The sequence below is a fragment of the Acanthopagrus latus genome, chromosome 5 (assembly GCF_904848185.1).
Source record: "Acanthopagrus latus isolate v.2019 chromosome 5, fAcaLat1.1, whole genome shotgun sequence".
Lineage (NCBI taxonomy): Eukaryota > Metazoa > Chordata > Actinopteri > Spariformes > Sparidae > Acanthopagrus > Acanthopagrus latus.
Window position 1 is genome coordinate 24196548 of NC_051043.1, and position 13365 is coordinate 24209912.

Consider the following 13365-nt stretch of genomic DNA (forward strand, 5'->3'; position numbering starts at 1 on the left):
TAGATATTTTATGAAGTTCCACCAATGAGGTGTAAAACACGTCATCCTTTATTAGAATTGAGCGCCAGATGAGGAAGGAACAAGGTTACTGGTATTATTAGCGTGGCCCACCATCGTAAATCCACTGAACTGATTTGATCGTAGGTGATCTACCTGGACCCCCCTCCCTTTCATACCTCTCATCTCTCTCTCTCTCTCTCTCTCTTTCTCACACACGCACACACAAACACAGCCACCAACCCCCATCGGCATCTGCTAATGCAAAGAAGCACATAATCACATTAACTGGCGCGCACAATAAACAGGGAACATGGTAACACATGCATCCACAGGCACCAGGTCCACCATGTTGACAACCACGGGCTACTTCTTGAGCAGCCCTGTCCTCCTCAACCCCCTCCTCATAACCCCCTCTCTTCCTGATCCCTGTGGTCATTTGTATTCATCCACTTTCATGTACTGTCACCCCGCGTCAGTTACAGCTCTTACAGCTGCTCTGAGCTTCTCGCTCGCTTTGCAAGCAGCTCCGCTCGCTTTTTTCCTCCCTAGCTCTCCTCCATCCCTCTGCACCGCCTCTCCCCTGCCCATTTGCTTGCTCATCACTGCAGGCTGAAGCTCAATAAATAACAACTACTGCCGCGCTTCGAAATAAATGCAGCCGAACATGAGACGGATGCACAAAAGCTGCCATTCAGCGGTGTGCACGTCTGCACGCGCTTAATCAAATGTTCCAGCGGAGTATTCTGCTGGATCTTGGCTGAGGTCTATATTGCTTCTTTCCTTGGCAGTGAACACTGTAATAACCGAAGACTCCCTGAAGTTTTGAGCTTACTGTGTCATTCAGTCTTCTTGAGGAACATTTGCTTGGACTCGTTAGTGTTTTGAGAATCAAATTAATAGCAACAGCAGAAGTTGTTTTTTAAATCTTACTTCTTTGTTGCTCCATTATTTTCCCTTTTTCTCCTGACTGGTGGTCTTGACCCGTTGGGGTTAGTGTTGAATATGAGCCTTTTAAAATTCTGTTGCTTGTTTTAGACGTACACTTGATTTCATTAATGATGAATGTGAAAAACACAACCCAGATCTTATTTATTTCCCACAGGCAGAAGGAGCCTAATTACCAATCTGATTTCCACATCTCAGACTGTAATGCTGGCTGCCTATTATTTACTGCTCTACCACAGCAACACTGTCAGCTGTAATTCATCATTATGTATGTGCCACAATGTGTGAGCCTGTGTGTGTGCTGTTAGGCCTCCAGTGGAGAGGCTGCGACCTTTGACCGCTAGTGGGAGAGAGGGGAATTGGACCACAGTCCCTGTCAGGGTCACTGTGACAGCTGTGCTAGGAAGCTAACTGTCCCTGAGATAACCTCAGAGAGGCTGAGAGACCAGCTGTACAGGTCGACAGGAAGATGTACTATCTTATTTAGGGAGGGGAGGCATCACAGGTTGGAATATGAAGGCTGAAACCTACAGGAATAGTAGGTGAAATAATCTGTTTTAAGTTAATATATACGATGTGGTTGCGGATCAGAGTTTCAAAACAAAACCAGATCCCTCAGCTTCATGAATAAAGATGAAGAGCAGTCCACTAAAGGAAGGTATACTGTATTCCAAACGCAGCACTGCTTTTGTGTTTCAAAGGGTTTTATTTTGATGTTACACTCACAAGCAGGTTTTGTTTTGCTCCCCTCAGTATTCAGTTCTTTCTTGCGAGGCGGCACTGGCTTATTTGTGAGGGAGCCGAGCACTGATGCACAACCAAGGCTTCGCTTGACGGCCGTGCCACATCTTGTCATTTTGTTGCACCCGCGTTGTGTCCTTTTGTAAAATGATTCACACACACTCCACAGTTTGTTTACCACATATATTTTTTTCTTCTTTTCTTTGAGGAGTGGACCGACTCCATTTTGCATTCACAAGGCCGCACACAGCTTTCACCGCGGGCTGTGAGTCATGCGAGGCGAGAGCTCCTTAAATGTTAAAACTATAAAGAAAAATGTCAGCGCTCAAAGGGAGGAAAACACTGCACTCTTTTAACAGCACTGCACAGCCACATTAAAGATGACAGCTAATGCATGAGATCTTCTGGGAGCTAAAGCGGTAGTGACCCCATATGGCCTAAGATGGAGATGAGCCCTGAATAAAATGGATGTCATATTGAAGACTAATAGCTGTATAAACAGCCACATTACTGCTAGTCCCAGTAGGCTAAGGACACACTAACCTGCCCCTGTGTGGTTCATATCAGCTGTAATGTAGTGTGGCTCTGCATCCCTCTGATGCTGTTCTAGTCACTGGAAAGTATTGGTAATCAAATGCTGCCATCTATTGGTCATAGATGTGAAAGGAATCCCTGTGCTTGATCTGCATGATATGTATATTCTGGCACATTTCCTGAACATGTTGAGCGTTGGCCTTTTACCCAAATGTGTACAAATGATCACTGGGGACAATTTTGTTACGTATGTAATGTGTCAGTGTGAATGATGAGAGTGTGACACAACATTTAGTGAGATGGTTATCGTGTTGTGAAATCTCAGTGTGAATACATTTTACCCCATACTCTTAAATACTACTCATTTTCCCAATGTACTTCTTTTTTGTCATTTACTAACACAAATATATCATTTTATTTGCAGAAGTTGATGTTTTGCTGAAAATAAATAATCCATTTTTCACTTGAATAAGTTTTTGGCAAAATATCTTTTCAATCCTAAACAACACTCTGTACGCAGGATTCAGAAGAGCTTATCCTTTCAGTGCTGTTTTTATTTTCTTTTTATCATCTCTGCAGTGCCTTTTTTAAAATGTACGTTGCATGTGATTGTGCCCAAATGTTCTCCATTTGATTTACTGATAATGACTCAACCATGAATGCAAAGCAGCAGTATTAATATTTCTAGATGAAAGCATATGCTAAATATCAATGTATAAAAAGCACAGCACAATTAAAAAAAAAAAAAAAAAAAAGGAAAATACAGTTTTCCTATATTTTGGATGAGTCAGTGAATCTCACACTGGTAGAAGATGTCCACTTGAGGGAGGCAGAGCTGCATTAAGGGTCTAGATGCATTGTGTCTGATAGTAGTCTAATGGCTTGTACAGACTTGGGTATACATTGAACTGTAAAGAAACCATTGTTTCAGTCATCCTTTTCAGGACCCATCCCCCTCTCCTTCTCTGTTAAATACCATTTCAGCACTGTTGCAGTTACCAATTGCATGTTTCATGTAAATGGTAACTATGGCAACAGTCCCATGTGATAAACCCTCGTCATCTTAGACATCCTTGGACAAAATGTGAACTTAAGTGCACGGATTGATAGTCAAGTGTCACACTGAGAACCCTTTGCCAATAACAAGCTAAGCTCTAGACTGTGCTCCGCAAGGTGACGGCATGCTGCATGCTGCCAAAAGAAAGGCATCCAATCTGTCAATATTAAACAATATTTTGTGAGGAGCTTGTGTGCGATGAGCTCAGATTTGCACACAGATTTGATGCTTTATTTGAGCGGACAGTGTGCGCCGCTCGTTTTTCACTGGGGGTTTTGTTTTACAAGGAAGAGAAATGGGCAAATTAAAGCATTAAGACAAAACATTTGTCAAAAATTGAGGCAGAAGATGAATTATGTATGACGGTAGATGCAAACAAAACTAAAGACTCCGGTGTTCAGTTTCCATCGGTATGCATCAGGGAAGCGGCGAGGGCATTGTACTGTATATGGTGAAGTCACAGTATCTGCTTATCTTACTGTCTGCTGATCGGGTATGAATCATACATCTGTTATGCATCCTGCAGGCTGGTGCATAATGCACAAGGCTTGAGACTATATCATCAACACCTACACAAAATGTTGCGATAGTGAAGCCTGTCATCAGTTTTTGTTGAGACTCTCAGACATGTCGATTCACCTCTGTGCAGGATTTGCACACAGATTCTTACACCCAGAGGTTAAGTGCCTTTTTTGGGGGGGGGGCAGCAGCTTGTCACACAAATGAGAATAATTGACCCACGTTAAGTGAGCCTGGGTCAAAGGTGTCGCTAACTCTGAGGCTAACCCTTTCTCTTTAATCAGTAGGTGCAAAGAAAAGCCCGGGATCTTGGCCAAGTTCTTGAGGAGTTGTAGCATTCACTCACTGACAGAAAAACTGTAGAACCGCTGCTCTGCGATGTTCACGGCTTTAATGTTAATGCAAAGTTCATACCTGCAGTCACACAAGTACTGTGTCTTCCTCTCTCTCAACTCGACTTGTAAAGCACACAACCTGTACAATGAGTTGTTCATTACAGTGGCTTGCTATACTTATGTCTTAAAAATACATACAAAAATAGGCCTAGCTGGTCTTGAAATTCACTGGCAAAACACTTGTATATGTTAATTTCTTCAGGTCAGTTATTGTCGAACTACATTGCATTATAGGATTATTATTATTGGATTAAGTATTTCTTTGAAGGCTGTTTGATAACATTTGTGTGAGGTTTTCTTGCATTTATGCAAAAGAAACTCCTGTAGTCTGTAGTCAGACCTATGCGAGGTGCAGATCATTCTTTTTGTTTGCATTCTCGTCGCTTGCTAGCCTGTTTGTGTGTCAGCGATACTTCTGAGTGTCTGCACATCCTCCTGTTCTGCCCTGCAGATTTTTTTTCCCTTTTCTTGCTTTTGTTCCTCCAGCCTTTAGTTCTTGACAAATCCACTTGTCCCTCTACATCCATGTTGCCCCTGGTAACCAGGGGGATATTCACAACGATGTCACGCACAGCAACGGGGAGGGGTTAAGAAAAAAAATGTTTTACAAAAGAGAAAGGAGAAAAAAATAGACGGGCAGTAAGACAGGTAACGGGAAGGCAGCGGCAGAAAGAAATAAGCACAAGAGAGGACAAGGATTGGGAAAGAATGACAGTAATGATGTGTGTGTTCATCGCGCGAGAGAAAAACAAATCAAATATTTGCTCAAAGAATGGCATTCATCTCCTTTTGACTGTCTCAAAGTGATGATGAATTGCAAGCTGTCAAACGAAGGCCAGCAGCTCTCCGTTGCTGTCATGGCTGAAAGTGTCTGAGTGACTACCGCAGCTTGCCGTTCACTGATGGTTGCATTTTGGTGATGTTGACAGTCCAAAGACACCAGCCATTACTGCTTCGAAAGGCTTTATGAATCCAAATTTGTAATAATTTTTTAGACTGTAAAGCAGCGTTCTAGCCTTTTCAAAGGATGTCAGCAAGGGAAGGGAAACCCCAAAACCCACCATCCTTTGTACTGGCCTGTCTAAGGCACATGGTACATTCTATAGGCTTAATGTTTTCCCATTCAAATCTAGTATTCTTGTGAGTTCCTTAGTACATTAGTTTCTTTGGAACTATAGTGTCGTAAGTGCCAGGATCTTGACTTGAACCATCATCCACCAGCTCGCACCGAACCCGTTGAAGCTTTATACGTCAGACACAATACAGCCAGTAAGAAAACAGTTTTGATGTGCATCACATGGCAGTTTTGTTCAGTATGATGGTCCACAGTCTGTCCTGCGTGATGTGGTGTGATGGTTCAGACATCGTGTTTAAAAAAATGTATTTTCCTGGGTGATTGAAGGGCATTCAAAGTTGTCGCTGAGCCGTTGTTAGATGGTTGCCTGGGGTGGATCCAAGGTGTTGCTAGCATGCTGCCAAGTGGTTGCCAGGGTTTTTGCTTGCGTGGTTTGTTGGAGTGCTGCTGGATGGTTGCTAGGCTGCATACGTCATGAGTTGTATATTTTACCTGCACTCATGAGGAGTTTGAAATCAAGTTTTCATTGTATAATGACTATATATATATATGTATATGTGTGTGTGTATATATATATATATATATGTATATATATATATATATATATATATATATATATATATATATATATATATATATATATATATATATATATATATATATATATATATATATATATATATATATATATATATATATATATATATATATATATATATATATATATATATATACACTAGATATAAGTATTTTTTCTTATTGGTTTCATGAGATGTCTACAACAAATGTCTATCATATTTCTACATATTGCTCTAAATATAACACAAGACACATCTGAGTATTTTGATGGTTGCAGGAAAAACTGAGCCTGACCGCTGCAAAGGGGGAAGTCAGGAGAAGTAGTACAGCGAGTGAAAAGTCTGTATAGGGAGGAGGTTGGGGATGGATGGTTGGATTAAACAGTAACAGGGTAGGTAACACAAGTTACTTTGGTAACGAACTGCAGTTGTTTTAAACGAAACCATAATGCTTTCCTAAACCTAAACAAGTAGTTTTGACGTAACCAAATTGGGTTTTCCAGAGCATGTGTCACTGTTACACAGCAATTCTCATGTTTTTTGGAAACTGATCAGGTGTGAGGATGTGTCGAAAGAAGTAAATGCCCCAAAATGGTGGAGAGTTCTCTGTTTTTCCAATCCAGTAGTTTGACTGTATGGACATGACAATTGTTGGATTGTCAGGAAATGCATTATAGACACTCATGATCTCCAGAGGAAGAATCCAAAGGACTTTGATTGATGACTGACTGACGTGTTTTTCATCATTTGCCACCAGCAGGTTAAGGTTCTGAATCATGTTGTGAAATCTCTTCACATCGTTGAGACAAATTGGTGCAAAATTTGGAACCCACGTTCATGGATCCCAAATGATGAAACCTAATAACTGAGCTTTCTTGCAGCTTGACATTATTGGTTGAGAGTGAAGTGAAAATGATGACGTAAACATTATACTTAAAGTATACATGTTGCAATGCTGACTTTAGCATGTAGGTCACAACAACACGGTGCAACTGCTGTGTACAGCCGTTCGTGTAGCTCATTTTCCCCTTAATCTCAGGAATGTGGACTGTAGCCAGAGATCCCTGATTATGTTTTTGGTCTGTATTTTTACGTTTTTTGTCACGGCATGTCTGGAATGCATTAATGGGGAGCATTCAAATGTATGTTAAGTTGGCGCGTAATTAGTCCTGTGAGAACAGCCCAAGGGAAACTAAAGGTTCATTTGAATGCGTATTTCTGTCACAATGATCAGACACTGAAAAGTACTGAAACCTGTATTGCTTCAGAGTAGCCTACGTGTTAAAGGTAGCCCTGTTGCCTGCTGAAGAATTAGGTGGTGTGGGTGCTGCCGGGCACTAGTAAAAGCTGTATTCATAAGAACAGGACAGTCAATTTTTCTTTATACCTAGAGGTATGTTTTTAAGGATGTCTACTTGTTGAATGTTAAATGTGAGTGAGTGAATGCTGGTTTGAGGCAAGTAGGCTCTGGATTCCAGATAAGCTGCTGGTTGCGAAGGCTAGGTGGTAGCATATTGCATTCAGTGGCAGACAATGTTTAAGCATCAAATACAGTGAGAGGGAGTGGCAGAATCTGGTGCAGAGATGGCTGCATGTATCTGTCACCTAGGTGCAAATTCTAGTTAAAATGTGTATGCTAATTTGTGCGCATGCAAGCACACACATGGCACCGTTTGCTGTTCCTAGGGATGTCCTCTCAAGCCGACTCTGGATTGGGGGGTTACTCAATAACTAATGGGTGCTTTTAGTGCGGTCTGCTGCATCGAGAATAACCCACCCTCACAGATGCATGTGCCTCGACTCTCCGGCACATTCATGCATACAACATTTTTGCCCAGTGTTACTCAAGCTTACCATATCTCTCTCGCCATGCCTCCCTGTTTTTTCCCCTCTCTATTGTGTACACACACACGCACGTTTGCTCAAACACTCTCTCACACATGCTCACACTCCGCTCAGCTCCAGAGGATCAGTAGCTTATAAACTGGCTGCAGTCAGCAGTCAGTCTCTCTGTGTATGGAGAGGAAGGAAGGATAAATTGCTTGCTTCGACTGGATAGAAGAGATCTGAACAATTGAGCCGTGCTGGACTGAGTCACCGTGTTGGTTCAACAGTGACCAACATGGGTTCCCTGTAGGCTTTTACCGAACAGAACAGGGCTTGGCTGTTCTGAGACTGAAAGGACTGAATTAGTTCAGCTAAACTCTAACTGGGCTCCATTTCACTGGACTGTATTGAGTTCCCCTGCAGGCCTGGGGGAGAAAGAGCTGGAATAGACGGAATTCCCTGCTTTTTTTTTTTTTTTTTTTTTTTTGCATCCCGCCCTCCCTCTTTCCTTCCATCCTCCCTCATCTTCTCTCTTGCACTTCCACAGCAGACATCCAGTGTTGCAGAGCAGACAAAGGCAGCAGCCCTCAGTGCTTCTGTTCATCTGCTGGCTCCTTAAAAGACGGCAAGGGAGAAAAAGAACAGGGATTTTTCTTCTCTTTTTATATCCCCTGCTTTTGCACAGAGGGAGCCGCTGGTGTGAGGAATTACCAGCAGAGATTTTTAGTTCATCATCCAGAGGATTTTTGGATGTTTATTTTTTTATTTAATTTTTTTTCCCCGATTTCCCTTAATTTTGAGGAAATCCTCGGACTCTGACAGGGGAGAAGCTAAACGTTTTAGTGTCTCTTTTGCTTTTTCTCTGATATATCTTTGCTGCCTTTACTGTCCATTCACTCAGCCGGTGCTGGTGGCGGGGGTGGCGGTGAAGCCGGGGGCAGGCATGGCCCAGCAGGCAGGCATGGGGGTGACCCACCAGGACACCCTGGCAGTGCCCCCCATGCCCAAACATTCCGGCCTGAATGAAGACCTGGTGAAGATCCTGCGGGAGAACCTGCTGCAGCCGGAGAGGCCAAGAGGACACCGGCGGTCCCCCTCCTCCATCTCCCCCCGCCTGTCTCCCCGCAACTCGCCGCGGCTGCTTCGCCGCATGCTGCTCAACAACAACATCCACAAACAGAGGCGCTTCACTGTCGCACACACATGGTGAGACCGAGAGAGGATTGGGAAGCTTTTATCACTGCACAGGCGCATAAAGTGCATGTGTGTATTTGTCTTTTGTCGGACAGCATGTGGTCTAAACCGCACCCATGGCAAACTTTCAAGGTCGGGACTGTTTGTCGAACATTGTGTGCGTTTAGGGTTGCCGTGTGTGATAAGCCATTTGAGTAATTAAACTTTGTTTGCGGTTTAACTTGAATGCTTTCATCTCACGGAGAAATGGCAGGAGCGTGCGCGAGCAAATCTCCCCTCGCAGGATATTCATGTTAAATCTCCTAGGAAACCCTCTTCTCACCTCAGATAATGAGTTTCCCTCTCACTCCTCATCTCTGTCCAGCTTAATCTCTGTTTCTATCTCTCTCTTTCTCTCCTTTGTGTATGTGTGTGTGTGTGTGTGTGTGTGTGTGTGTGTGTCTTTTACCCCTATTACTCCTCTTACTCCCCCTATCTTCATCCATGCTCCCCCCTCTTCCCATGCTGTCTCTGCTTTTACCTCCTGTGTGATATACAATAGTGCGATATGTGAAGATGATGAGATAAACCCAAACGCTGGCTGTCTTTTTAGGCAGGTAGAGCCATCCATCACTACATTTCTTCCCCTCCTGCTGTGGTTTTCTCTCTCCACACCTGCGTGCCTGCAGTTTTTGACTATTAATTAGTCTTCTATTCCTGGCTGTCTATCAGCCTCCGTTGCACTCGCCCACGCCTCATCCCCTCCCTCCGTCTCATATCTATTCCCCATTCGATCTCGCCCCCTGTACCTCGCGCCTCCCCCCCACTCTCATTTTTTTTTTTTTTCCACTTAGGCACCACCCTTCAGGCATCTGGATCGGGGCACATGACGTAACTCACAAAATTCACACATATCTGAAATTCTTTGCTCTGCTACTTCCCACTTCTGTCTTTTATTTCCCTCTTTGCTTTTCTACCTCGAGCAGTGTTGTATCTTTTTATGGCAGGCAGTTGCATTTTGAGTTTCCTTTCATGTTCACTTGTTTCGCTCTCTCCATTTTTAATCTCCCATTTTTCTCTCTTCTTTAATTTATCTTTCATTCATCCTATTGCATCCATCATCTCTCTTCCCTGCTTCTTTCTTCTCTCCCCGTTCCCTTAGCTTCTTACAACTGATGCCGTTAATAGCTCAGGGAGACATACAGCATCTCATGGCTCCTATAGTTTATTTTTTTTCTATTTCAGAGGCTCACTGCTTCCTGTGTGTCTGTATAATTCAAATTTTATGAATTAATTATGTCTGTGCAAAATTCAACTGTGTCTTGTGTGTGTACGTGCAAATGTGGCTTGTGTGTGGCTGTTAATTCAGATTATGTAATTTTACACACCACCGCCATCGTTCTCCCATGTGCCCACTTTAAGTAGAAAGCTATTTCTCACAGTTCCATATTAAGAAGCAGAAACACTCTCAGTCTTGCAATGGATTTTCCCTGTTCGGCTGTGACGGTCAGCCTTGTCATCAGAATGAAAAGTCTGCAACTGATTAGAACAGCATGGGCGAAAAGAGCAAATGGCACTGTCGGCAGGGCGATGCATTCATTATAGATATGAAAAATATCTGTGATTTAACAAAACAAAAAACACCAAATGTGAGCTGAAATATTTGGATGAAATGTTGCTCAGCATATTACATTATGATGCTCAGTTGACACTCAGTATGGGCATGGAGGGAACCATCATTATTTTATGAGGGGGGATCAATTTTGAATTTTCTCCATCTAATCATTGAGACTGCTGTCTAATCAAAGATTCACACCTGCTCCCCTTTTTTAAGGTCTACTGTCGGTGTGTTCTTTTGCAAGATGTTGTTATATCCAGTTATGTTGGAATTGTAATCACCTTTTTAAGTAACCATGAGTTTCCTATCCTTTCTTACAACCTACAGACCCTTGCTCTATACTGGGTTGCCAGATTAGATTGACAAAGATTCGCACAGGGGGAGCTTGAACCTGCCCAATCATTAGAAAAATAGCTCAGAGCGATGGATTTATTGGAACATATCCAAACTATCTTATTTGTGAAAATCGCCTAAATGGTACATAAAGTAGCCAAAACAATCACAACCCATCCAAAATCCTAATCTGGCATTACTAGGGATGTAAGTGCAGACGAATACATTTGCCTGTGCTATTAATTCCCCGTACTTTGTAGCAAGCAACATCTTTTATCATCAGAAATCCCATGAAAACCATCAGTGAATTTATTTGGTTTTGTATCGTCCATGCAGTCAAATCCTGATGAAGAATAGATGTCCCTGGGCCACTGAATGCTGCTGCAGTGCAATGAATATTAAAAACACATAAAATAGCCATATTGAAACTGTGTCCCGAAGCATGTTCGGTGACATCCTGACACAGAGCTACTCTCCAGAATAGATTACAACAGCCAGGCTTTTTAAAATGTGTTTTTATTCATTCACTGTATTGCATCAAAATATAGTTGACTTACCAAAAGTATAAAGGACTTATTTGCAAAATGTTCTCTTCAGAGTTGCGTATACATATACATCATTGGATTATAAGTATTGGTTTCTGCATCTGTTTAAACGTGGGGCTAAATGTAACTATTTTGGTATTGTTGAGTTGTTAATTCTATTGTGATACAATGTTATGAGTTGACTATATTTTGTATTCATAATTTGAATTTGCAAATAGTTGAAAGCTAGGTAAGCTAGATACTAAGTACCTCTTGTGTGGTACTTGAGTAAATACCTACGGACAATTTTCTGGCTCGTTTTTATTCTTATCTGTGGATTTTGCAATAGAAATCTTCAGCGTAAAAGAAAGTCACCATTAGAACCTTTTTAAAATGTCAGTCGTACTTTTTTTTTAAATTCACAGCCAACACTCATTCTGGCATTTATCCTCGGTACAGAATTTTTATAAAACACTTTTCTGGTTTCCGCTCACACATTCTTCACAGTCAGTGTTTGGCCTTCACCTAAGTGTGCTGCAGAAACATCTCTGTGTATGAGATAGAGAGGAGGAATGTGTTTGCTTCCACTTGTCTTTGTGATCTCGGAATAAAATGGGCGTTTTGTTCGAAGCTGGTCTTTGCATCATGACTTCCTGGGTGAGAGTGGAACAAGAGCAGAAAAGACACCAATGGCTACTTGATCACTGTGCTACTTGGTGGTCGTCTATATGTGTGCCTTGGCTTATGAAAAAAATCAAGTGGCAGACTGAATATCAGACAGAGATAAAGAGAGTGTGGGAGGTTAGGAGACAAAATTGCCATGTTTGTGCGAACACGTGTGAGCAAGGGCACGGGAGAGAGACAATTTGTCAGCGAGAGAGACACCATCAAATGGCTGTAAGCAGTCCGGAGGTTGACAACTGCAGTCCAATTTACTCCAATCACCTCCTCATTGTTTTACAGCTGCAGGGAATCACGGGGCCGCTGCGCTGTAAATCCAGTGACATACACAGCCCTCAGTGGCTCCACTCCACACTTCATTAACAAGACAATCCTTCTCCATCGACCGATTGGCCTGATGTACTGCTTCGCTCTTTCTAACGGGCACGACACTGGGAAAACCATTCGCGTATTGTTTTACAGTCGCTTTGAGAATATTTACATACTTGCATTGCCGATCAGCTTCTCTGCTCTAAGTGAATTTTATCGACTGTCGTAGTATTTGCAAAGACGAACCAAAGGTACTTTTCAGTATTTAATGGAACGTAGTGAATTGCACACATGGGATTTGGTCATTGTACAGTCCCAGTTGTTGACAAAATGGTGTAATGAAAATTTGAAAGATGTAAATATTTGAGATGGGCTGAGGGGATTTTAAGCGGAGTGTGGTGGGTCTTACTCGATTGTTGCCGGTATAATTACATGCTAAGCTTCAGCACTGCTATCCAGCAGCAGCAGGAGCATTAGGATGGCTTTCTGTATGGAATTAAAAGAGTATCTGAAGAACTGGGTGTGTTGACAGCAGACTAAAGACTCAGTATTACATTGTACCTGGCTATGAGGGGATATGTTTAGGATCTGAGTTGTTTTTCACAAAAGCAAAGGCACATTAGCACTGCAGTCGTTCAAGATATGCAGTTGCTAGTGATTCCTTCACTTTCAATGTACATGACATTTTTTTTAATGTTTAGTTTGTTACAAGGTTACAATATTACATTAATTTATCAATTAACAACGGCAGGGTTGTAAAGCACATTTGAGGTCGAGGCACCTTGATGGAAGCCAATGATGTTGTGAGCGGATTTAATCAGCGACTGTACACGAACCATGAACAAGAGTTGGTCTCCAGAATTTAGCCTTCTTAAGTTTAGCTGCAGATTGTTCTCTGTACAGAACTCGAAGAAGAAGATTGTTGATTTCCTCCCGATAAGAACCCTCATCGTTGTTAATAATGGGGCAGCTTCATGGCTGAGATTGTATTAAACGCAGAGCTGAAGTCAACAAACGCCGTTTTGATGAGGTGTGTGAAGACTGAGTGGAGGGCAG

At 42.3% G+C, this 13365-nt stretch overlaps 1 protein-coding gene across 6 annotated transcripts in view; it reads left to right on the top strand.

The window, feature by feature from the left end:
• The window catches only part of pde4d (phosphodiesterase 4D, cAMP-specific), a 176541-nt gene that overhangs the window by 70429 nt on the left and 92747 nt on the right, over positions 1 to 13365 (top strand). Inside the window, exon 1 of one of the 6 annotated variants that reach the window (XM_037099087.1) lies at positions 7910 to 8877. The exons of the other annotated variants lie outside the window; for them this stretch is intronic. Coding sequence (XP_036954982.1) covers positions 8615 to 8877 — 263 coding nt within the window. The 5' untranslated portion in view covers positions 7910 to 8614. Of the gene's footprint in view, positions 1 to 7909; positions 8878 to 13365 lie in introns of those variants that run through there. 6 annotated transcript variants of the gene reach the window in all.